The sequence below is a fragment of the Alligator sinensis genome, unplaced genomic scaffold (assembly GCF_000455745.1).
Source record: "Alligator sinensis unplaced genomic scaffold, ASM45574v1 scaffold737_1, whole genome shotgun sequence".
Classification (NCBI taxonomy): Eukaryota; Metazoa; Chordata; order Crocodylia; family Alligatoridae; genus Alligator; species Alligator sinensis.
Genome location: NW_005841930.1, coordinates 2,828,622 through 2,851,166, shown reverse-complemented (window position 1 = coordinate 2,851,166; position 22,545 = coordinate 2,828,622). Strand labels below are relative to the sequence as shown.

Below are 22,545 nucleotides of genomic sequence, written 5' to 3'. Positions count from 1 at the left end.
GCTCTTTTCACAGGGTGGAATAAACACTGAAAGGGCTTATTCACACGCGCTCATTCCCACGTCACAAGGATTTCACATGCCACATTAAACACCGTGACTAATGGTGGGCAGCGTAAACAACGATGACAAACAGCTCAACTCATCTTACAGCATGTCAGCTTCTAATCAAGAGCTAACCCCGCCCTCCCCCCCACCCCAGCATGTTAGCCAATTGCTTTGAGAAATGTATAGTTTGCAAGAACAGGAATGTTAGTTTTTAATCTTATACATTTTCTGCAAGGGGGGATTATATCTTGTGTTTACAAGGGAATGGGCTCTGTGATCTAACACGTCCTTTACAGGGTGAAACAGATTTTATGCTACAACTTAAAAAAGGGTTGGACTAAGGGGAGAGAGAGGGAAATACCTTATTAGACCAAGAATCCATATTCTGTCTGGCAAATGCTGCTCTCCCAGTGACTGCTAACAAGTGCACAGAACCGTCAATAGAACCAAAAGAAAAACAACTAAATGGGTGGAGCATTTATGACAACACACATCAAACCCAGCCCTCATTGGCCATGGCTCTAGTAGGATTTGCTGCCATGCTCCACAAATAAGAGAGTTGTTTGTGCCCAATCAAAAGCTGTCCTCAGAGTTGGCCCCCCATTGAAGGGGAGCCAGCCATCCTGTTTGTTAGCATGAAGGGGACATTGTCATTTTTTTTTAAATGAGATACTCCACAGTATCTCACTTCAAATGTGCCTTCCTTTTCCTTAGATACAAATAACTCATTACAACCTGATTGAGTGCCATCGTGGCTGCCATAATATCTGAGCTATAATATTAATCATTAACTTAGAAATGCAAGATAGCCACAAGCCCTTTAAACCTTTCAACTCAATGCCTAGTACATAGATCCTGAACAAATCTTTGTTAAGTTGAAGTTAACCCTTTACTAGAGCTAGTTAGGAATTTATTAGTGAAATGCTTTTCATCAGAAAATGCAAGCATCCTACCAGACCACACCAGTTCTGATGAAACTTGAGTGCAGGATGGTTTCTCAGGTATTGGATGGTATTTCTGGTTGAAGACTGCCATCCTATAGTCCAGAACATCCAAGTGATTAGGGCAGTGATTCTCAGCTAGGGTGCTGGGAGATCTTTTGGGGGGTGCTATGAGGAGATAAGCAGAGGGAGGAGACAAGTGCAGACTCAGGCTGCCCCCCACTGCCCAGCCCCTTTGCAAGGAGGTAAGCAAAAGCAGATCCAGGATTTCAGAAAGGGGGTACAGGAGCAGCAACCTGTGCTGCAGAGTTACCTGCACTCCCATTCCTACCCCATCCCCCACACCAGGATGGGTAGACTGTGCCATAGAAGCAGTAACGAGGGACTTTTAAAAGTCCCTCAAGCAGATAAAAATCTTCCCTCCCACTTCCCCTCCATGCTGATTTACACATTCCCTCCTCCTCTCTCCCACCCATTGCTGCTGCTGCCACTGTCCTCAGCTGACCTGGGGGCCAGCAGGGAGGAATCCAGAGCTGCTCCTTCCCTGTTTCATCCGGGTTGTGCATGAAGCCAGGCTCAGCTGGAGACAGCAGGCAGGCTCCCTTCCCTTGTGCCTGCTCCTGGGCTGACAGGGAACACCCAGGGGGTCTAGACAGGAAGCAGGAAACTGTGTACAATTAGGGCAGGCAGGAGCAGCTCTGGAGCCTCCTTCTACCTCTGTCCCCAGGACAGTTGGAGACAGTGGCAGCAGTGGGTGAGAGAATGTGGGGAGAGAAGGGGAGCAGAAGTGCCACTGAGCATGAAGGGAAGGGAGAAGGGATTCTTACTTGCTTAAGGAGCTTAAAAAATCCCCACCTGTTCTTTCCAGAGCACAGTCAAGTGAAAGAGGGGAGTGCATCCACACCACTGCACCCACCTGGATCCAATCCCTTGAGGTAATACATGAGTTAGCTTTTGAAATGGGGTTCTGATCAATTCACGAAAGTTATGGGAGGGATACCTTGAGTCAAACAAGGGGTGCCTCAAGTCTAAAAAGTTGAGAACTACTGGATTCAAGCACTCCCCTGTAATGTAAGAGGCAAAGCTTGTAGTCCCTGCTTTTCCTGATTCAGACCAGGGACTTGAACCTGGGTCATAGCACATCCCAGGTCAGTAGTCAGAGCACTTATTTGGTATTCTGGGGTAGAGCTCTCATTATCTTTTGTGGAAGATGTTCTACTTTCTCTAAGGGTTTTTGGTTGTTGTCATATTGAATGTTTGTGATGGTTGCCCATTAGCCAGTTTCAGGAAGAAGATAAGATTTATCTCCTTATCTAGGTCATTGTGTTGGACTACGTGCAAAAGGTCCTGACTTTGTTTAAAGTCTTAATTTGAATGTTATCTTTAGAAGTCTTTTACAAAGAGCAAATATCCTGAGTTCCAAGAGATCAAACCCTAGAGTCTATTGACCAGATTGGTAAGAAAAGGTCACTTACAGTGATATGGAAGTTCCCCAAAGGTAATTTAAAATGCTCAACAAAAGAAACTAATTATTAAGCAAAAGAATCTGTTGAGTAAGATCCGAGCCCAAATTTGGGAGTAGTGACAGGTTTGAGTAGGAGTGGCCCAAGACGGCAGCTCACTCAATAAAAACTGTAACTTACTGTCCCAATTTGGAGGTGACTATACTTGTAGAACAACGAAGGAAGAATCGCAAGTGTCGTATTGCTGAGGCCAGCCTATTGAACCGTACTACTGAGGCCAACCCATTAAATCGTATTACTGAGGAATGAAACCATATTTTGGTATTTGGCTTCTCGGAATTCTAGGATTGTAAGTATATTATGAAAAATAACAGTATTGATTCAAATTTAACTTTTAGTTGTAATTGTAGTTGTTTTTGTAACACTAATTCTTATAGCATTGTTTGGGAAGGAAGTGCATTTGGAGCATTGTTTCTGATATATGTAATTATTGAGTTCTTAATGTTTGTGGTGTTTCTTAAAGCTAAGCAGTGTTATATACGTAGCAAAGAGTTTTAAAATAAAATTGTGTTGTATAAATTAAGTGTGTAATCATTGTGAAATCGTGCAATCAGCTAACTACTCCCCCAGCCAGTGCATCAAAACGAATCAGTAAATTGTGTGGGATTTTCTCTATTCCATAACCCACTAGAGACAGTTGTAGCCTTGTTAGTCTAAGGACATAGGCAGGCAAGCTTCTTCGGGGAGATGTGATATCTTTTATTAGACCAACGGAATAGTTGGTCTAATATCTTTCATTAGACCAACTGAGTAGTTTTTTGCAAGGTTTTGCAAGCACACTTCTTCAGGCATAGGGAGTCTCTGCTGTTCTGAGATCTCCAAGGAATGAAAGAAGCTAAAAGTGTGGCAGGGTGTCAGTGAGAATGTAAATAGGTGGAAATTAGAAAAACAAAGGGTAGAGAAGGGAAGGGAGGGGGAGAAACTAAGTGGAAATAGTGCCAAAGGTAAGTAAGGGAGAGCACTGTAGTTGAGTTCTCCAAGGTAGAAAAGAGGCAGTCTGTGACAAACTAAATAGCTGGAAATTAGACAGACAAAGGGTAGAAAAGGAAGGTAGGGGAGTGTAAATGGGAAGGTCAGGCAGATACCTGGTGAATTAGATGTCAGGCAGGTTGGAATGTGTCATACACCCAATGTCTATATTGAGTCCATGATTTTTTGTATCCAGTAGATTTATGAAGTTCATAGGCTTGTCTACAAAAGGTGTTTTGCAAGTTCCCTTTGAGGACTAGAACTGAGAGATCAGAGAGGGAGTGATTGTCCTGTGAGAAGTGTGCACCCAGAGTTAATTGGATATTTTTGTCTTTGATATGATAGATTTTCAGTGTGCATTCATTCTGTTGCGCAGTTGTTGTTTGGTTTGTCCTACATATTTTCCACCAGGGCATTTGGTGTGGTTATTGTGGGAGTGGTGGAGATGTGGTGGCAGGTTTGCATTTCTTATCTTGGCATGGTCTGGATCCATTTGGTGTGGCTTGGGCCATGGGAAGTTTGCTTCTGGTAATGAGGTTAGCAAGGTTTGGTGCTTGTTTAAAGGCTAGGATGGATGGTTCTGGAAAGATCTCTTTAAGAATGAGGTCTTCTTCTAGTATAGATTACAATTGTTTGAGGATTTTCTGTGAAGGTTCCAGGGAAGGGTGGTATGTCATAACGAATGGTGTGTGATTCATGGGGATTTTAAATTCTCACTGACATCCTGTCACACTTTTAGCTTCTTTCATTCCTTGGAGATCTCAGAACAGCAGAAACTCCCTATGCCTGAAGAAGGGTGCTTGTGTGCAAAAGCTTGCAAAGAACTTTTTTCCAGCTACTCAGTTGGTCTAATAAAAGATATCACACATCTACCCAAAGAAGCTTGCCTTCCACTTTCTCTCAGAAATGAATTGGGCCAGACAGGAGTAGTCAAGATGCTGACTCAATAGCACAGTAATTATGATGCCTGCAATGAGGAATCTCTCAATTCAAGGCCTACATCTGTCACTTTCTCACACCCTATGTGAGTATCTTAAGTTCCTGGGCTGTTACAGAAAAAAGTGCTCAGTATTGAGGCAGCTGACAGTCACCCTTAGGAACTGGACTTTATCCTTACTTTTTCCACAGATTTTCTTACTGATACTAGTGCAGTCACTTAAGACAACAATTTCAATGTCCATCACTTAGGGTTGAAATCTATTTTCCCCTGTGCTTATAAATGACAACTTTCTAGCCACCTAAGTGGCATTTTGGGCACTTATGTGCAGGTAGCAATTCAACTTCTGCTGTGCTGCAGATCTGCAAATGTGTACATTCAGACTGTCAGGGAGACAGCCAGAAAACTGCCTTATAGACATTGAAAAGGAAATGGAAATCCACCCTTATTGTTTGTCCTTCATTTCATTATCAAAGTAAGATGGCAGTGGCTTGATTTGTAGAAAGTGCCGAGCATCTGAAATGGTAAAAAGTTGGAATTGTGCTTTGAATGTATAAAGTACTACAAAAAAGCAAAGTACATTGGACAATTACTTCCAGGTATTTGAAGCTAGGGATCCAAAAATAGTGGACACTTGACTAGTTAGGCCTTTATCTCTCTGCCCCTAAGGATTTCAGCTGTAAAATGAGTATAGTAATACTGCAACACCTCAGAGTGGTGTTGTAAAGATTAATTAACAGTTGTGAAGTGCTCAAATAAATGATGATGGAATCCACTGTAGGAAAATTAATAATGTTATTAGTAATAAGAATTGTTGCCACACATTTATTGTGAAATATTGAACAAGCAATCACTTACCATGCCATTAAAGACCAAATCATAATGCATACATACAACAGGGCCAAATTTAGCTGACATGAATTACCTTAATTGTTACATTTCCTGACTTATGAGTACTTGACTTAGCAGCCTTGATTGGCTTTTAACATCGTTTATTGGATAGTATTAAAAAAAAATTAAATCTTGTTGAGATGCTTAATAATTATGGAACTGTATATTAGTGTGATGGAGAAAGGATTTGTTTAGATGCAAACAGCATTTATGACTGTCCAGTATGAGCTTTTGCCCGTTCATTTCTGACAAATTGTCAGGGTACGTCTTCAACTAATAATACTGCCATTATTTTTCTTATCTCTGTCATTTTCTGAAATGAAGAGCACAGTGCAGTACCTCTTTGGTCTATCTCCTGTAGTACAAGAAGCTGATGAACAGAGGATTGTCATTTCAGCACTAAGGCTTTCAAAAGAAGTGAAATGCAAGTACCGTAAATACTAATTATTTTCAGGAATGCTAGAAAAATGGAACTAGAAAAAAGCAATCATCCACGCTCCTGTTCAAAATAATAACTTAAACACTTGAGATTTCAGAGAGCATTATGTTTGTTGTTTTTCTATTTAGTACTGTGCATGCCAACATAGTCTTGCATTCACAAATGATTTGCTAGGTATCAGCTCCAATAATCTTAAATCAAGCACAACGGGTACATTCAGTTAACCATACTTAGAGAATCTCCCTCTCAAGATCAGTAGTAGTGGCTATGACTTCAGTGACCAAATGCAACTTATTCTTGTCTCCTCCTGGAGTGTACAGCCAGGATACCCAGGTGGAAATGGGAAGCAGAGGCAACGGAGCTAGCTTGTAGGAACACTTCTGGATAATCTTTGCATTAGAGAGCTGGTGGCTCTTATTACTTTTAGAAGAGAAACTGCAGCAAGAGAGACCAGGCAGTGGCAAAAACCCTGCTGCCCAGTCAGTCAGGCAAGAGGCCCATCAGGGTAAAGGGTTGCACCTGTTGTTAGTCAAGTGCTCTCTGCCTACAGCTTGCTCACTGCAAAGGAATAGGCCATTGGAGACCTAAGGCCATGGCTACTTAATTGGCTCTTAAGGCAATGAGCACAAATACCTGTGTTCACGGGAGGAGATCTGACTTGGGAAACTTTAGAGAAACCTCTCTTTTTCTAAAAGACAGTAACACCAAGGTGTGGCATGTGAGTGAAGGGGGAGCGCTGAAGAAAGACTGCCTAGGCAAGGGCTGAGCAGCCACTCAGACGTCATGGCCACCCCCTGGGGCAAGGCCTTGCTACACTGTTAGAGCACCACAGTGACCATTAACACAGCTGGGTCACTGCTATGGCTCATCTTAACTATTAAGGACTCCTTGCTTTCTGTCTCTGTGCGTTTGTTTATGTGTGTATTTATTTTTACTGGAGATTACTTATGCACGTGGTTCCCAAATATTTGGGACCAATGGACCATTGCCAACCCTCCAAATTTCTTCTGGGCCACTTCTTACCTTTAGCATCAAACTTTTGATCAAAAAGGCAGAGGGGGCAGCTCTGGACCACTTACCATGGCCTTGAGGACCATTCATGATTTGCAGAGTACAACTGAAAAACTACACTTACATCAATGGCAGCTCATTTCTAATTACTGAGGAGGAGGTGGAGTCCTTCTGTATAGTTTCTTTTTTCATTTAACTACAAGATCATAGAACGCAGGATCAGTGACAGTAATAATTTAAGTGGAAACAAGTCTCCAACAAATAATTTATGTTCATCTTGCTGTTCTACATGGCATGAATAAATGCCCTCAGTATAGGACAAGATATGTGTAATATTGTTTTGCATATTAAAAAGACCTATGGTTTCACTTTGCACAGAGATTTTTTTTCTTTCTTTATCCTTGGCTCTATTAGTAAAATGGTCGATTTTTAATTAAAATGGCTTTCTTTCTAATCACCAGCAGTGCTGTCCTGGATTTACTCTTCACTTTTCCTTGAACACTGTGATAATTGTGTCCTGTGAAAGTCAGTTCATCTGCCATGAGAACTATAAAAGGGTAACATTAACAGCCAGAATCCCAGGAGTTTCCCTGCTAGCAACAAACATCTGAACACTTCCCAAGAGCTTATGGGAGATGGCCATGCAGATAGATAATATGTTAATTTGTGCCCAGACATGATACTCCCTGTTACTTCTGACAAATCATAATAAATGCACTTCTTTAAAGGTAAATGCATTGATTTAAAAAAAAAAAAAAATGTGAACAAGGTAAATGTATGCAGACCCTTCATAATTACATTACATTGTCTATATTAAGGAATGGATGTGTGATTTGTTTGCTTTAATATAAAGATTGTTTTAACAGCCACCATTCATAAAAGGTGTCAGCAATATTTTTCACAAAACAGCAATCCTAATTTTGCAGATCCTGTGTGTTCCTTTGTTATTCTCATGTCTTCTATATTCACTGCACAGTGCACCTTTGACAGCCATGTACCCGGTAAAGCTATCTGGGTTACCATGTTTACTCAAAACTAAGACTACCCTGAATTCAAGATGACCCCCTTCCCAATAATTTGATTCTATAATTGGGAAACTTATACATTTGTTATAATTTTTTCAGGAATAGAATCTAATTATTGGAGAGCTATCTTAAATTTAGCTCTCCTTCACCCCTGCCCTCTCCCTGCAAAAGTAGGAAAAGCAGTGGAGGGGTCTGGTGGCTGATGGGGAAACCCCCTTGCCCTCTACCTCCCCTTCTTCCCCCCTGCAGCCTTTCTGCCCCCCCCCACCTGAACCTTTCACCCCCAGCTCCCCAGTCTTTCCTTTGCCCATTCTCCCCTTACTCCCCAGAGTTTTTGCCCTTTGTGTCATCCCCTGCTTACTGCCAGATGCTGCTTGGGGCTGTTACCTCCCAGGTCACAGAACAGTATGTAGAAACCCAGCCCTTGCCAGACCATGCAGCAACATTGGCATGGTTGATTGGCTGGGCAGGGGATGGAGTTTCTGTGTGCTTCATGCCCAGGAGGCAATCCAGCCTGAGCTGAGCCAAGGGGCACCTAACAATAAGGGGGGGGAGGGGGAAAAGAAGGCAGAAACTGGAGAGGGTAAGCAGAGTGGGGTTCAGGCAGCTGCTATGGGTCCAAGTCTCTGACCCTAACCCAGGGCCAGAACCATAGTAGCTGCCTGCTGCCATGCCACACCATGCCCTCCCACCCTTTGTATGTGAATTTAAGATGAGGGGCTTCCCCCCATGTTGATTAGGGTGAAAACCCTCATCATAGTGTCAAGTAAATATGGTACATTTTCTTATTCTGTATTTGTCAGCATCCTGGTGTCTTTCAGTCGGCATTTTTCTGGTTGAGTCTTGATTCCCCTCTTTCTTAAAATGATGTAAATGATCAGTCATGTGGTTGAAGCTAGTGGACTTACAGGTGTAAGATAAGTGTGACAGGAAAATCAAGACTTATTTAGTAAATACGCCTGTGAACAGACTATGGGATAGTTGCTTTACTTAACATATTTATATCTAGTAGATAATTTTTTCTCTACCACTACAGTTTAGGTCAGAGTTGCACTGAATTTCCACTAAATTATATTTTGAAAGCAGGGAAAAATATTAACAACTAAATTTAGCTAACATCACTTAAAATGTTAGCTACATGACTTTTGTAACATGATCAGAATATATGAATAATTAAAAGCATGTATCCCTGGAAAGCAATATACTTTGTACCAATTTGACATACAGAAAGTAAAAAATAAGCATGACTTGCTGTGGGAGACTAACAAAGGATTCTATGAAAAACAGGTAAACCATTTGCTTTTTCTTATCCCATCCCATTAGGTGCTATTCCTGATTCCTACCTCTTCATGTACAAGTTACAGATGTTATCCATGCCCTCTGAATGCCAAATTCATATAAATCACACACGTCTATAACCACTTACACTGTTTTCTGACAAATTCACAGCCGTCCTATAACACACACAGCCATTTTTCTCACTGTTGCCTTTGGTCTATGATGGCAAGTTCTTGGCAGACAGAGGGCAGTATAAAAAAAATAAGTCCCACAGCTGGAGTGAAAAAAAGTCACCACTTAATATTCAATTAGAAAATTAGAAAAGCTTGTGTAGCCACCAGCTGACACTGTAACATCTTGACTTGCATCTGTAAACATAAATGGCACAGAGAGATTTAAATGATAACTTTCAACCCCAACTATGACAAGTCACCTCAGGAAACTTGCAGGTAATAGCGAGTGAGTTTATAACACCAATGCATGTGAATACAATGAAGACACAGCAGAAAAACTGAATCAAACAACTGCCTCAGAAGCTATTTAAAGATCAAATAATGGATTTGCCACTTTATTGGTGTACATACTTTGAGATGAGAAATACATAAGAGATCAACAAAATTCCTTTACCTTTATAATACATGTCTGATTAAATCTGTGTGTGCTCTGTGGGCAAAGCTAGTTAGAATAGTATATGCCATATTTACTCACATACCATATGCACCTTTCCCCAAAAATCAGCTCCTCAAAATTAGGGGGCACATTAAACATGAAAGTTGATTTTCTGCCCAGAGTAGAAGCACTGCACTTTGATTCCTCCTCAAGAGTGCAGCAGCAGTACCATTACTATTTAGGCAGTTGAGGGGGTCAATTTTCAGTGGCTCCTTGTTCTTCACAGGTGTTAATGATCATTTCTCCCTGTTTAACCGTCTTGATGTTCCACAAATCAAGATAACCTTTCTCAGGCCACGTTTGCTGTCGGCTAGCTGCTCCTGATCTCTCTCCTCCTATTTTGCAGGTCTGGAGCTCTTGTCAAAATCAGAGGTCCACCCATGGAGACCAATCTTCAAGCAACATCTAAGGTTTTGGCTTTTGGAAAAATCTTTTTTTCTTCACTATGCCTTTCAAAAACAAAGCATCAATTTTATTCTGGGCATGTTGTATCCAAGAAAATATGGTATACCACTCAGATGTTACCAAAGCATGTGTATTTCCTGGTGTAGACATTGTTAGAACAAATCTACCAGTGCCTGGATTTACTGTAACCTCATCTTGTGAGAGATTCAACAATAGAGAGCTTGTGCAGACTCAACAGGAATTTACCTTGAAAGCAGAGAAAAACTTGCTAATGTTTGAATTCATAATTATTCTTCTGAGCTTTTGTTTAGTTTCTGTCTTTACTGCTAGTTAGGGGATTTGGGCAACTATCACAGGGGTACATTTGGCATATTCATTTAGGCCAAATCTAGACCCCCTATCTCAGTAACCAGAGTGCTGGATCTTGTGCAAGGTGACTCTGGATTTGGAAGGCCATAAAAAAAGAAGCTGTACAGCCCTGGTCTGTTGCAAAGCCGATCTCCATGAAGGGTCCCTGGCATGAGAACACGGCCTGAGCTGTTGAGGTGGGCGGGGGGAAGGAGCAGAAAATCTTTCAGTCCTCTCACTGCAAGCCTACAAATATGGGGCCTTCTCCAGTTTCTAGGAAGTTGCCACACAGCACTTTTCTTGCCTTAGGGAGGATTCCTTTACTTGTTGGACTCTCAGCACATTGGCATCTGGCATTGAGCACACACAGTTTGCCCTGTTCTTCCCCCACAGTGTTAATTGAAACTTCAAGATCATATAAAAATAAATTAAAAACCTTCAGTTAGAAAATACATCTTGAAGCTTAGTTTAAAAGATATTCAATTTAAAATACCAGATATGTTCATTTATATTAAAAGGTCTTGTTAGAATTGAACAAATGTCAATTATTGCCAGCCATTCATTTGTTGAACCTTACAAGTACTACCCTGATAAATCACAGTGTTTATGATACAATACTATATCAATTTTAAGATATAATTATTTTATATTGCAGCTACAATGACCAACCATCAAAGAATTATCTTATGAAATATCAGAGATATTCAGAACCATTAATTAGAACTATAAATTTGCAATAAGATAATTGACTCAAATGCAGATATTAGTAAGTTTATGGAAAATAATAAGAGGGGGTTTTTTTAACAGAAAGCTTTCATAATTGCTAGGAGGAAAATATGTCACAAAGGAATAGAAACAATCACTCTCAAGACTAGAAGACTTAGATTGCTTGAAAAAAACCCTTAAAAATACTTTCTCTGCATTTCTCTGCAGCTCTGCTTTTCTTTTATGTCATCTTTATAATGTACTTTAAGTGTTAAACAAGTTTTGGTCAGCAAATCATTTCAAGCGAACACTTTGCTGAAATGCTGTAGAGAGATATGTAACAGTTGTGGTTTCCCTACTTTAGTAAAATATTTCTTCTTTACCTCTTCAATTGAAAGAATGGAATGCTCAGAATTCAGATGTGCCCAAAGCAATACACATATGAATTCACAAGAGGCATGACTTATCTAAAGAAGTGAACTCTTTTCTGCCATTAAACAACTAATCCTCTGGTTTTCAGCTCAACACACTGCCTGAGCTAGATAACCATTTATTTCCAGTGAAAAATGTGATTACTTTACTGGGTCCATCTATATATGCAATTAATGTGCCTGAATTTTCTTCTCAGAAGATTAAGGCTCATTAAAGTGCTCTGGGGTGCATGTCTACATGTGTGCCCTCATCAAGAGCAAATTGTGTCTGACAGGAGCAGCCACCGGTCCAGGGCTGCTCTTGCCCTGCTATGCCTCTCTGCAGCCACCAGGGGGAGCTCCAGGCTCCCTTGGGTGGCAGCCCTGGGGCTGGCAGAGGGCACAGGATCCCCCATGGCTGGGAGAGCTGTCCATGCTCCATGAACGGAACGCTTTCCCAGTCATGTGGAGATCAGGTCCTGACCTGATCTCCACATGACTGGGACACAGCAGTCCTATCGTCCAAGACAGCTGGCACAGCTCCCCTCCACATCAGAGCTTATCCAGGCAACAGTGAGCTCCCTGCTGCCTGGAAACAAATTGCTTTTGGTCAGTATCTACACATGCACTACTGTGCAGTAGCTAAAGTGCCCTTAATGTAGTATCTGTATTTCCTGATACTAGCAAATGGCGCATTAGCCTAATTTACTGTGCAGTGAGTCCCATGCACAAGAAGATGCTGATGCTCCATTGCGCATTAGTCTAATGTGCAGTAAAAAGTCTCATGTAGACATGCCCACTGTGGAGCAAATCCTGGTCCCATTAGAATCAAATATTAAATTCCCATTGACTTCAGTGGCACTAGGATTGGCTGTAAAGGCTATATGTAAAAGGAATAGGGGTGTTACAATATACAGTGTTCAAATGCCTAACATTTGGACACTGTACTACCTACTGAAATCCATAACCTTTCATTAGGCTGTGGTTCTCAAGATTCCCCCAGTGTCACTGGGAGAGGTAGGCACTGAAGAATTTCATTCACAGAAGCCAGCAAACAGTTTGTCTTTGTGTATGGGGATGTTTCTTAAGCACCAATATGAAGTGCTGAGGAAAGGGACAAAGACTAAGCCCCTCCTCTCAGGGAATTAGGTACCTTAAACAATCTGCTCACAGAAAGGGAGAGGTAGGGACACCCACCTACCTGTACCCAACACCCAATAGCTCAGTTTTTAAAACCCCCACCTGGCAGGTGGAAATTTGGGCTCAAATCTGTGATCCAAATTGGGAAGAAACTGGGTATCCCACTTTCCACAACTCTTGGGTCTAAATCCGCCTCCTCTTTGCTTTTTGTGCACTGTCTGATCCAGTTGGATTGGATCCCAAAGGTAAGATAAATGGGGACATGCCTTAGGCCTAGGTGCTGAGCTGCTTAGGCCCTCAGGTTGGTGTGCATGCCCACAGGCAGAAATATTGGCGCTTAAGGATTTCTATCAGTGGTGACTTGGGTGCCCTGGGACTTTGGGCACTTTGAGGGTTAAGGAGCAGCTACATGAGGGTTTAGAGAATCCCAGTGGTACCTCCATTGTGGGACTTAGTTACATAAGTCCCCATGAAAATTTAACAACTTTTCATCAATACAGTAATTACTTTGTTAAAATTCTCTAGCCTCCTTATGTAAAATGCAAGTATGTAGATCCATATTCAGCACCAGACTTTTGAAGCATTTTTAAGACAAAATTTAGCATCCAAGCATCACTTCAGTAAAAGTTATGCATGCTCAGTTTCTGGGGGATCTTCCTATTTATATCCATAACATACTTACCTTTCTTACTTCAAAAGACTTGGAGATATAACTTTCTGTTGCTTGTGCTCCTTCCTGCCTGGACACTTGCACCTACCACCACGCTGCATGTTCTGTTAGAGTTAGCATTCAAGTCCCTAAGGATTACTCAAGCGTTTCCAAGTTATGGCTTTTGTCTCCTTCCTTATTTTACATAATTTGATTAAGGGCTTGGTCCTGAAGTCATGGGAATTTATGCCTTGTTGTGACTTCAGTAAGAGCAGGATCAGCCCTAAGTGGTTTTTTCCTGTATATGGCAGAATTGAAATTCAGATTTCTTTGTTACAAATACACTGCAATGTCCCACAAATACTCAGTGTTTTTGGGTTAGTTTCTGTACTTTTAATCTTCAAGTTATTATTTTACAGTGGCCCGTGGACTCCAAAGAAAGGGCACTGGCCCTGTAAAAGGACCCAGTCATGGTACTGGTTTCTCAGAAAAATCAGAAAAAATCAATTTATTTCCTCTTACTGCTGTCCCCCTTCCTGCACTGTAAAACACCTTTGCATGGGGGAGAAAGGGATTAGAAGCAGCTATTCTGCCATGGAAAATGGAAGGGGACCAAGGATCAGTGCCAGAGCATTTGGCTCCCAATTCAGCAAAATGTGTTACCCCAAGCAGGCAAGTATCCCCACCTAGCAAAACATACCTTTATCTGCATAGAGGTGAGATTGCTCAAGGTTTTATTGTTAAGCATGTGCTCAAGTGTTTTGCAAATGAATATCAGACTTTGGCTGCAGATAGAAGCACAGTTCTTCATGCATGCCCTGAATACTGTGTTTTTTCCTGGGTGTAGCAAGGGAAGCAAAACCCCACTTTCTGCTTTATGCAAGATTATTCCATAGATACTGCTTATACTTTGATTTGCTGATTGTCTTGGCTATTAAACGTGTGTTTTCCCCACCTAGGACTTGAGTTAGTCCTTAGCCTGGACCCAGAACATTACTCAGAAGTCCAGGACAGAACTTCAATTGAAATGAGATGCTTTGTTTTCTACTAGCAGGGCATGGAGATATTGAGATGTTTTATGCTTTCAGATGTTATCAAGCCAATGAGATTGTTCAGGCATAACTGAGGGCAAACTATCAGCCATTGCCTATGTAGAATATTTCTCCCCAATAACTTCAAATGCACAGAAGGGAGAAATAGTCAGCTCTAAAGGTAAACTAAAAAGAGGGGACTACAACAGAAAGCCATGAAAACAGCAGCTAGAATGAACTGACATGTTCTATGGTCCCTCTCCCTAAGAACCACTCACTTGTACCGGTCCAACATTGAAAGCTGATATGCAAATGGTACAGTGACCGAGGGATGTTTACGGGCATCTGCAGGACTCTGTGACATTTCCATTCATTTCTAATGACTAATCAGTTTTTCCCAAACTATGATTAAATGCTTTGCTACTCTGTTCAGCATAACAAAAAGAGGAGATTACAGATAGATGGCTTATAAGAAAGATAATACTTTGCTATCAAGTCTAACAGGTACACATTAAATAAACCCTAAGGGCTAGATACATCTGTGTGTAAAAGGGCCTGTGTGTGACTTAAGTTCTACTGTTTTGAAAACTTAAGGAATGAATAGTCCCTGTGCAGGCATTTTGCAAAGGTGTTGGTACTATCCTACAGGCTTTTAAAAAACTTACAATAAATGTGAACTGAAATAAATGTGGAGGTATCATATAATAAAATAGTCTGGAATGAATAAAATTGTTAAAGATGTCAGGTTTTATCTATACTACATAGACAAAAAAAACTACAAAGGAGTCAGTAAGCAGCATTTCCCTAATGTACTAATAAAAATATCATTGCAATTCAACAGAACAAAGTTTACTTATTATTTGCTAACTTTTGGAAATGTAGACTTTTTTCAGTTGCAAACATCGTAATTTCTTTAATACCAATGGCATTTTTCTCAAAGCAAATGTGAAAAACATAATTGTATAGGTATGTTTAACCTTTCACATTATTGCCATGCTTTGATGCAACCGTAACCTGAATTATGACACTGTGCTTGGAGTCACAAAACTTTTTTTCCCCCCAGTTGTAATATGACAGGAACTGAAAGGGAATTCTATCATGAGATTAAAAACATGGCTAAGGAAAATCTAAAGCACAGAATGAAAATGTTTTGGGAATCCATAAAAAAGCTTCCACAATCAATGCTAGTCACTGCAAGCAGTTAAGATAAAATAATCAAATTTTTAAAAATTGGTTTAAGTTTCATAGTAGCTCTGAAAGTGCCTTCAAAAATTTCCTAGTTCCTTAAAGTCTCCTGTCATTTTTATTCTTCTATTGAATAGGCAAGTTTCCATACACATGAAAAGGCACATGTATTAGTAACACGGTCAGAGACTCTAATAAAATGGCCTTAAAAATTCATGGTAATTTAAACCAATGATAACAATTTTGATGTTGCTTTATTTCTCGATGCCTTGTGTCTCTTGGCTAAGAATCTCTATCTTTTGTAACATCACACCACTCTCTGCTGGAGGGGACTTTTCTGAACTGATGTCCTGCTTTCTTCCCATTTCTGCAGCTTCCATCAAAGTATTAGTCAATGGTCTTCCAAGAGTTTCTGGAAGCATTAATGTTAACAATCCGCTCAGAAATGCCATGATACCAACAAGCAACTAGAAGAAATAAACAATTTAAGAAAAGATAAATAAGCATTTGGATTCATGTAAAATTTTGAACTTGTTTTAAGAGATGTGTTTAAAAACAGGAGTGTAGTAAGCATTAATGAAAACAAAAGATCAATCATCTTTAACATTTCTTGTTGTAATTAAATCAAAGTTTGCCCTGAAAAATTAACACAGAGAAAAACTGTCTTACAGACACAATGATCTAAATACAGACCTGCTGTGATCAGGCAAAATACTTCTGGTGTGAATAGAATCATTACAATCTCATTAAATAGCTGCTCTCTTATTTAAGAAGTATCACAATATTTAAGAAGCTAATGTAGAATTACTTACATTAGTTTTTGGGGTTGGCGCAATTTCCCTGCTGCCATATACTGGAGGGAAAGCAGAGCATAAACCCTGGTCTTTGTCTAGGTCACTGATTCTCAACCTTTTTAAACTCAACATATCGCTTATTAGACTCAAGACTGGCAAGGTTCTTTGGGTAGATGTGATATCTTTTATTAGGCCAATTGAGTAGTTTGAAAAAAAAAATTTGCAAGCTTATGGGAGCAATCACCCTTCTTCAGACATAGGAAGTCTCTCCTGTTCTGAGACTCCAAGGAATGAAAGAAGCTATGTATGAGAATGTAAATAGTTGGAAATTAGGAAAATGGAGGGTGGAGCAGAGAAGGGAGTGGGGGAAAATGAGGAGAGAAAAAAAGCCAAAGGTGAGTAAGGGAGACTCTACAGAGTAGATTTTCAAGGTAGAAAAGAGGCTGTCTGTGAAAAAGTAAATAGCTGGAAATTAGGAAGACAAAGGGCAGAAAAGCAGGAGAGAAAAGGGAAGGAAGGGGGAAAAGAGGAAAGGGGGAAAAGAAAAGTATAGGAGGTCAGGTCTGGTAGGTACCTGGCATATCAGATACCAGGCAGGTTGTAATGTGTCATAAATCCAATGTCTATATTGAGTCCATGATTTTTTGTATCCAGTAGATTTATAAATTGAAGTTTGTAGGCTTATCTACGAAAGGTGTTTTATAAGTTCCCTTTGAGGATCAGAACTCAAGACATCCCTTGGACAAAGCCAGCTCTTAATATTCACTCATTTTTTACTACAGAAAAATACTAGAGCAATTCTTCTGTTGCAAAGAACTCAAAAAGACCACAACAGGTCAGAATCTTTATAACACTATGAATTCCTATTTGAAAATTTTAAATTTATCTTGTAAATCATGTTTGCACACCTAACAGTGCTAATGTTGACTGGCACCCTTGAAAGGATCTCAAGGTACCCCAGGGTGCCACAGAACCATGGCTGAGAATTGCTGCTATAGGTACTGCACCTGTTTATGTAGTATGAGAGCCTCTTTCACCTAAGAAAGAGGGCATCCCTGCATAGTGGTCCCAAATCAAATAAGCATGTGTCACAGAGCACTGAGGTGCCCTGTGCCTGAAGAGGGGAAAACTGCTAAGGAAGGAGCCCTAGCAGTGGCTAAGGAGCCCAGCTGTGGGTTGCCAGGGCAACCAGAGGAGGTCAACTGACCCTAACGGGCAGGGCATGGCTCTTATAAAGCCCAGGAGCTGAGGCCAGAGGCAGTTCCCTGCCAGCAGCCAGAGAGGCAGGAGCTCTCTAAGCTAGGATATGGGAAGAAGCCTGACCACAGGTACGGCTTATGGCAGCTTTTGAGGCTTGAGCAATGTTGTTTTGGCCAGGCAGCTTCAATTTATGTTACAGCCCAGGGGCTTGCGTTTTGTTGTTGTTACAAGACCGGTGGTTTGGGTGAGGCTATAAGGGGGTGGGGGAGGCCTCATAGGGGACTCACAGCGGAGAGTGAGGACCCCAGCGCCAGTGGGCACAGCACATGGGGTGCGTAGACCCCAGCCCCAGAGAGGGGAGCGCTATTGGGAAGCCCCACCGTGGGGGGGGTGGTGAGCCCCAGAGGGGGGAGCGCTATGGGGAAGCCCGCCGGCGGGGGTGGCGAGCCCCAGAGGGGGGAGCGCTATTGGGAAGCCCCACCGCGGGGGTAGTGAGCCCCAGAGGGGGGAGCGCTATTGGGAAGCCCCACTGCGAGGGTGGCGGGCCCCAGAGTGGGGGAGCGCTATTGGGAAACCGCAGTGTGGGCACGGGGAGGCCCAGATGGGCTTCCTGAATTATGTTGCTCCCCTAAGTGTGGGCACGGCGAGCCCCGGATAGGGGGCAACACTATTAAGGAGCCCAAGTGTGGGCACGGGGAGCCCCCAGGAGAGGGCGTTAGCAATACCTGAGAGGGCCCAGAGAGAACAGGAAGGGGCCAAGATGAGGATAGACCTGAGGTAACATCTGCAAGGCTTGGGCTGCGGTATTGGGGAGGAAAGGAGCCGCAGATAGCACCCCCTGGCAGCGGGGCAGTACCAGGGCAGCCTCCCGCTAATTAATACCAATTAATTAATTAACAACAAGACATGGCAGGCGAGTAGGCGGGCAGTTGCCCCAGAGACAGGTGTGTGGGCCACATTAAGGGTGGCCCAGATCGTGTACCTGTTACAGCATGTAAGCACATTTTTAAGTCTATCCTTATGCTCTTAAAACTAAGCAGGTTGGCATTTAAATAGAAACACAAATACTGCTCTGAGTAAGAATACTTTCCTGAATGAGAGCCAGGAAGCTGATAGGGGCCCAGCCTCCTACTTACCCATGTACTATGTCAGTGTTTTGAACTAGAACACTCTAGTGATCAGCAGATTTCAGCATGATGATGTCTTTTATTGTGACAGTGGTCAGAAATCACAAGCAAGATCGAGGATCTCAAGTAGGTATACAAGAACACAGAAAGTCTCTCTCCCAAGGGACCACAGAATTTCCTTCACTTTTATTGCTATAGATAGTCAATAGTCATGTTTGTTATTCTTCCTCCTTTCCTCTTTTATTTACTTTTTTATGCCTTCTGAAGCACTTTATATCTGCAAAGCATTTTACAGGCGTTAACAGTAATTATCTATTGTATCCGTTAGACTGTCTGTGATCCAAATCTAATTTGTCATATTTTTAATTCATTATTTCTGGGCAAATTTCTCTTTCTGTTTTACAACTGTTAATCCATGCACTTTGACCCTGTAATATCCTCTTCTTGCCCTGTACTGAAGCTCAGCTCTGATCCTTTTTTTTTTTTTTTTTTTTTTTTTTTAATACTCTCGCCAATTGTGAGACAGCACATTTGAAATCATTGTGCTTGTATTTTTCATAACACAGCACTTCAGACAGAAATGGATACACTGACACTGGCCAACCACCACCTGCTTCTGACTGAAATAGCTCTTTCAAGTCAGGAAGAAGTCTTCAAATGTTAACTCTCAGCGGTAACTTGAACGAGCTGTCGTCAGTTTGAGGCACTGAGCAGTCAGGATTCCCCTAGAGTAAGAATAACCACTTGTCAAGGAATCCCCTGTGAGAAGCAGATTTACCTCTGTGTCAGGTCTCTTTCCTCTTACACTCAAACTGAATGTAGAAGCTGAAAGAACAAAGTACTAAGCAAAATACTGTTGGATATTACAAAATACAATGAAAATAAAATGGTAAGTTCTCTCCCAGGAAGGAATACAGGAGAGAGCTTGCATTCTTACTCCTGTAGAAGTGGATGTCAAACTAGCAAAGGCCACCCCAGGCAAATCCACAGTCAGCAAGGGATATTAATTAAGGGGAACTGATGGTATTCACAACTCCCCTTTAAGTGACTTTGCTGTTTTCCAATACTAAAAAAATACATTTTTAAGAGGTTGTCAATTCTCCCTTTTTCTGCCCTGATCATGTTTTCATCGTGCCACAAATTAAGCCAAAAAATAGCACGGAGGCCCAGATCCTCTTCTGCATCTCTCTCAACTACACAGTTGCCCCAATAAAAGATGTCACCAAAAAGCCTTGCCTCTCACACATTTCCTGGATCATCATAACTACAACCACATTCAAACCCAGTGGTTCTCACCGTTTCAGGTTTAGGGCACACCTCCACCACTTTTTTGAATGAGGCAGCCTCCCTGGTTGAGGACCACTGTTGGTGCTGTTTCACTTTACCTCAATGCTTCTCACCTGGGTCATGCTGCCTTCAGATAAAATTGCCCCGCAACTGCTGCACAGCCAGCCTGGGAAGGGCTTTGGCACGTGTGTACGCTTCTGCTGCATTAGAGCCCTGATAAGCCCAAAGCGGGCAGGAGTTGCCTCAGGCTATGCAGCCCTTCCCTTTCTGGGAAGCCCTTCCCTGCCCCATGCACCTCTGTTCCTTGGACGAGCATGACAGGAGCTTGACCAGTGCTTCCCAAACTTTTTCTCAGCATGACCTCATTTATAGCCCCATTTCCTCAGTATGGCCCCTCACTCCCAACCCACATCTCCCAACCCCAGGGGCCCAGTATGGCCCCTCACTCCCAACCTCCCCCCCCCCGTGACCCCATCTGCTGATATTGCAACCCCATTTGGCCAGCTCCTGCTTGCTTAGGCTGATCAGAACTGTAATGCAGAGGAGTGGGCAGGGCAGGGCTCGTGGTAGGCTTGTGGCACCCTGTTTGAGAACCACTGCTCTAACTCTAACACCACCTAGGTGGCCTTTATTCAGCTTTTAGAAATGTATGTCCCTAAGTGTGAACCTGTTCTACTCCACACAGCAGTCCTAAAATTACTAGGACACCTAATTCCTTATGTGGCTCTATTTTGATATGAAAGAATCTCAAGGCAAATGGAGCTGGGATACTTCACATGCTCAGAAGTTATCCAGAACAGCCACCTAGGCATCCAATTTCACCTAAGCTCAGTCGCAGTCCATTTTCCAGTCAATGCGGAAGTGCATAAACTCTGCATAAGTCCGCAATTCCTTCAGCAGAGAAAAACCATGGCAAGTGACCATCTGAAGCTGAGACCATGAATGCAGCTGAGCAGAAGAGCAGAGCCAACAGACCAGTGGTGAGGATACTTGCCCAGGAAGTGTGCGACCTGTTTTATAGGCCCTACCTCCCTAGCCTATATGGGTTTGAATCCACACCTGCCATTTCTCAGTACTTTATAGTAACGACCAGGATATGAGCTAGGCAGGGCTGAGGGCATCTTTCATCCCTCCTGTTGAAGCTGGTCTGTTGCTCAGAAAGTAATGTAAGAGTCCTGATACCAGAAGGAGGACAAGCAAGAGGGGATGTGAGGTGGGCACTGGATTTTGTTCCCAAGGTCGTTTATTCATTTTCCATTTAATAGCCATTGGATTAAATGGCCCTTAATTTGTAAAGGCACTTAGGGGCTGCTCTTCCATGTCTGTTCATCTTTTACTCAACTTATGCAGTGAAGAGTTGTCCTAACCTGTGCTACCACACTGACTGTCTGGAAATCACGCCGCTGGGAACTGAATAAGCACTTCTTCTGTTTACATTTGCCTTTAAATTCTTAGATGGAATTTCTGAAACCCCCCAGCACTGGCCAGACCTCGGCCACTCTGAAGTCAACAGTAAAAATCCTAAACCAGGAAAGAGGAGGGCTTGGGATTTCACACTGGTGCAATGTCCAGACATGTTATATTCAGCATACAATCTGAAGGGCAGCTTTGGCATCAAACAAATGTTGTCACTACAAATTCATGCTTTCTACTCACTAGAGAACAAGAAATTCTGTTTCTGATGATCAATATATTTATATCCAGCTTGGCTAGCTCAGAATGAACCTAAAAATCCTGTTAATCTTTATTTATAGAAATCCGACTTTAGAAATGCTTTAATTCTTTCTTGAAAGTTCAGTAGTCATCTTTTGATTTAAGTTATACAAGATCTACATTTCTGTAACTTCACTGACTTAAATGGAGTTATTCTGATTCATGCTGATGTGTCAGAGAGACAACTGACTGCCTGTAACCAAGGTAACCCAATTTTATAAGCTGAGAGATACAAACAGAGTGTACGAAGAGTTTTTATTTAAACATATACATTTTCTCAAATCTGTAGCCTAAGATGGCTGGGGGTATCATATTAAGGATGGTTTGCTTTATTCATGGCTGTCAAGGCCATAAATGAGTTATAGAGTCATCCAAATGGTACAAGAAACTTTCAGAATATGTGCCAATGTGTGGTACATACAGTCTATCAACATAATATATGCTAGTCTTTTTTTTTTTTAAACCGATCTATGCTGTTTGAATTTCACCCCAAAATATGTCTGCTAACTGAGGTGTGTATGTTAAACTTCATCCCAAGAAAAAATATATTTAGTAAACTTATAAATGCCTAAGAACAGGAGTTCATTATGAAAACATACATTTGCAGTCGCTACTATAGCACCAGTTACATTCCTGTGTGTGCTTTTTTGTGCACTGGAGGTAGTTCATATTTTAAGTACATCTTTTCATTTGCAATGCCACTTGCATTGCTTTCCAAAATGTTTCAACTTTCCCCTGCTGTGTTTTAATTGCAGGAGTTCAGAACAGATAAACCTTATCACTGCCAGTGAAAAGAAAACTTTGAAGGGAAAAAAAAAGAGAA

The 22,545-nt window shown here is 41.7% G+C and overlaps 1 protein-coding gene and 1 long non-coding RNA gene across 15 annotated transcripts in view; one reads left to right on the top strand and one right to left on the bottom strand.

Annotated features, from left to right (window-relative positions):
• Positions 1-22,545, bottom strand: part of LOC102388586 (D-aspartate oxidase) — a 213,193-nt gene that overhangs the window by 131,963 nt on the left and 58,685 nt on the right. For 3 of the 14 annotated variants that reach the window (XR_003093030.1, XM_025198869.1, XM_006019492.3), the window contains exons 1-2: positions 1,492-1,600; positions 999-1,154 (exon numbers count right to left, since the gene is read on the bottom strand). The exons of 4 other annotated variants lie outside the window; for them this stretch is intronic. Coding sequence is in view for 4 of the 10 variants with exons in the window: in XM_025198869.1 (XP_025054654.1) it covers positions 999-1,097 (99 nt within the window). In the remaining 6 variants the exon portion in view is untranslated. Of the gene's footprint in view, positions 1-406; positions 486-998; positions 1,155-1,491; positions 1,683-22,545 lie in introns of those variants that run through there. 7 more of the 14 variants (XM_025198864.1, XM_025198868.1, XM_025198867.1 and 4 more) reach the window with 5 other exon arrangements.
• On the top strand, positions 1,666-7,122 carry LOC112549566. Its single transcript, XR_003093031.1, has 3 exons — positions 1,666-1,740; positions 1,855-1,921; positions 5,631-7,122. It is a non-coding gene; the product is annotated as an uncharacterized LOC112549566 (long non-coding RNA).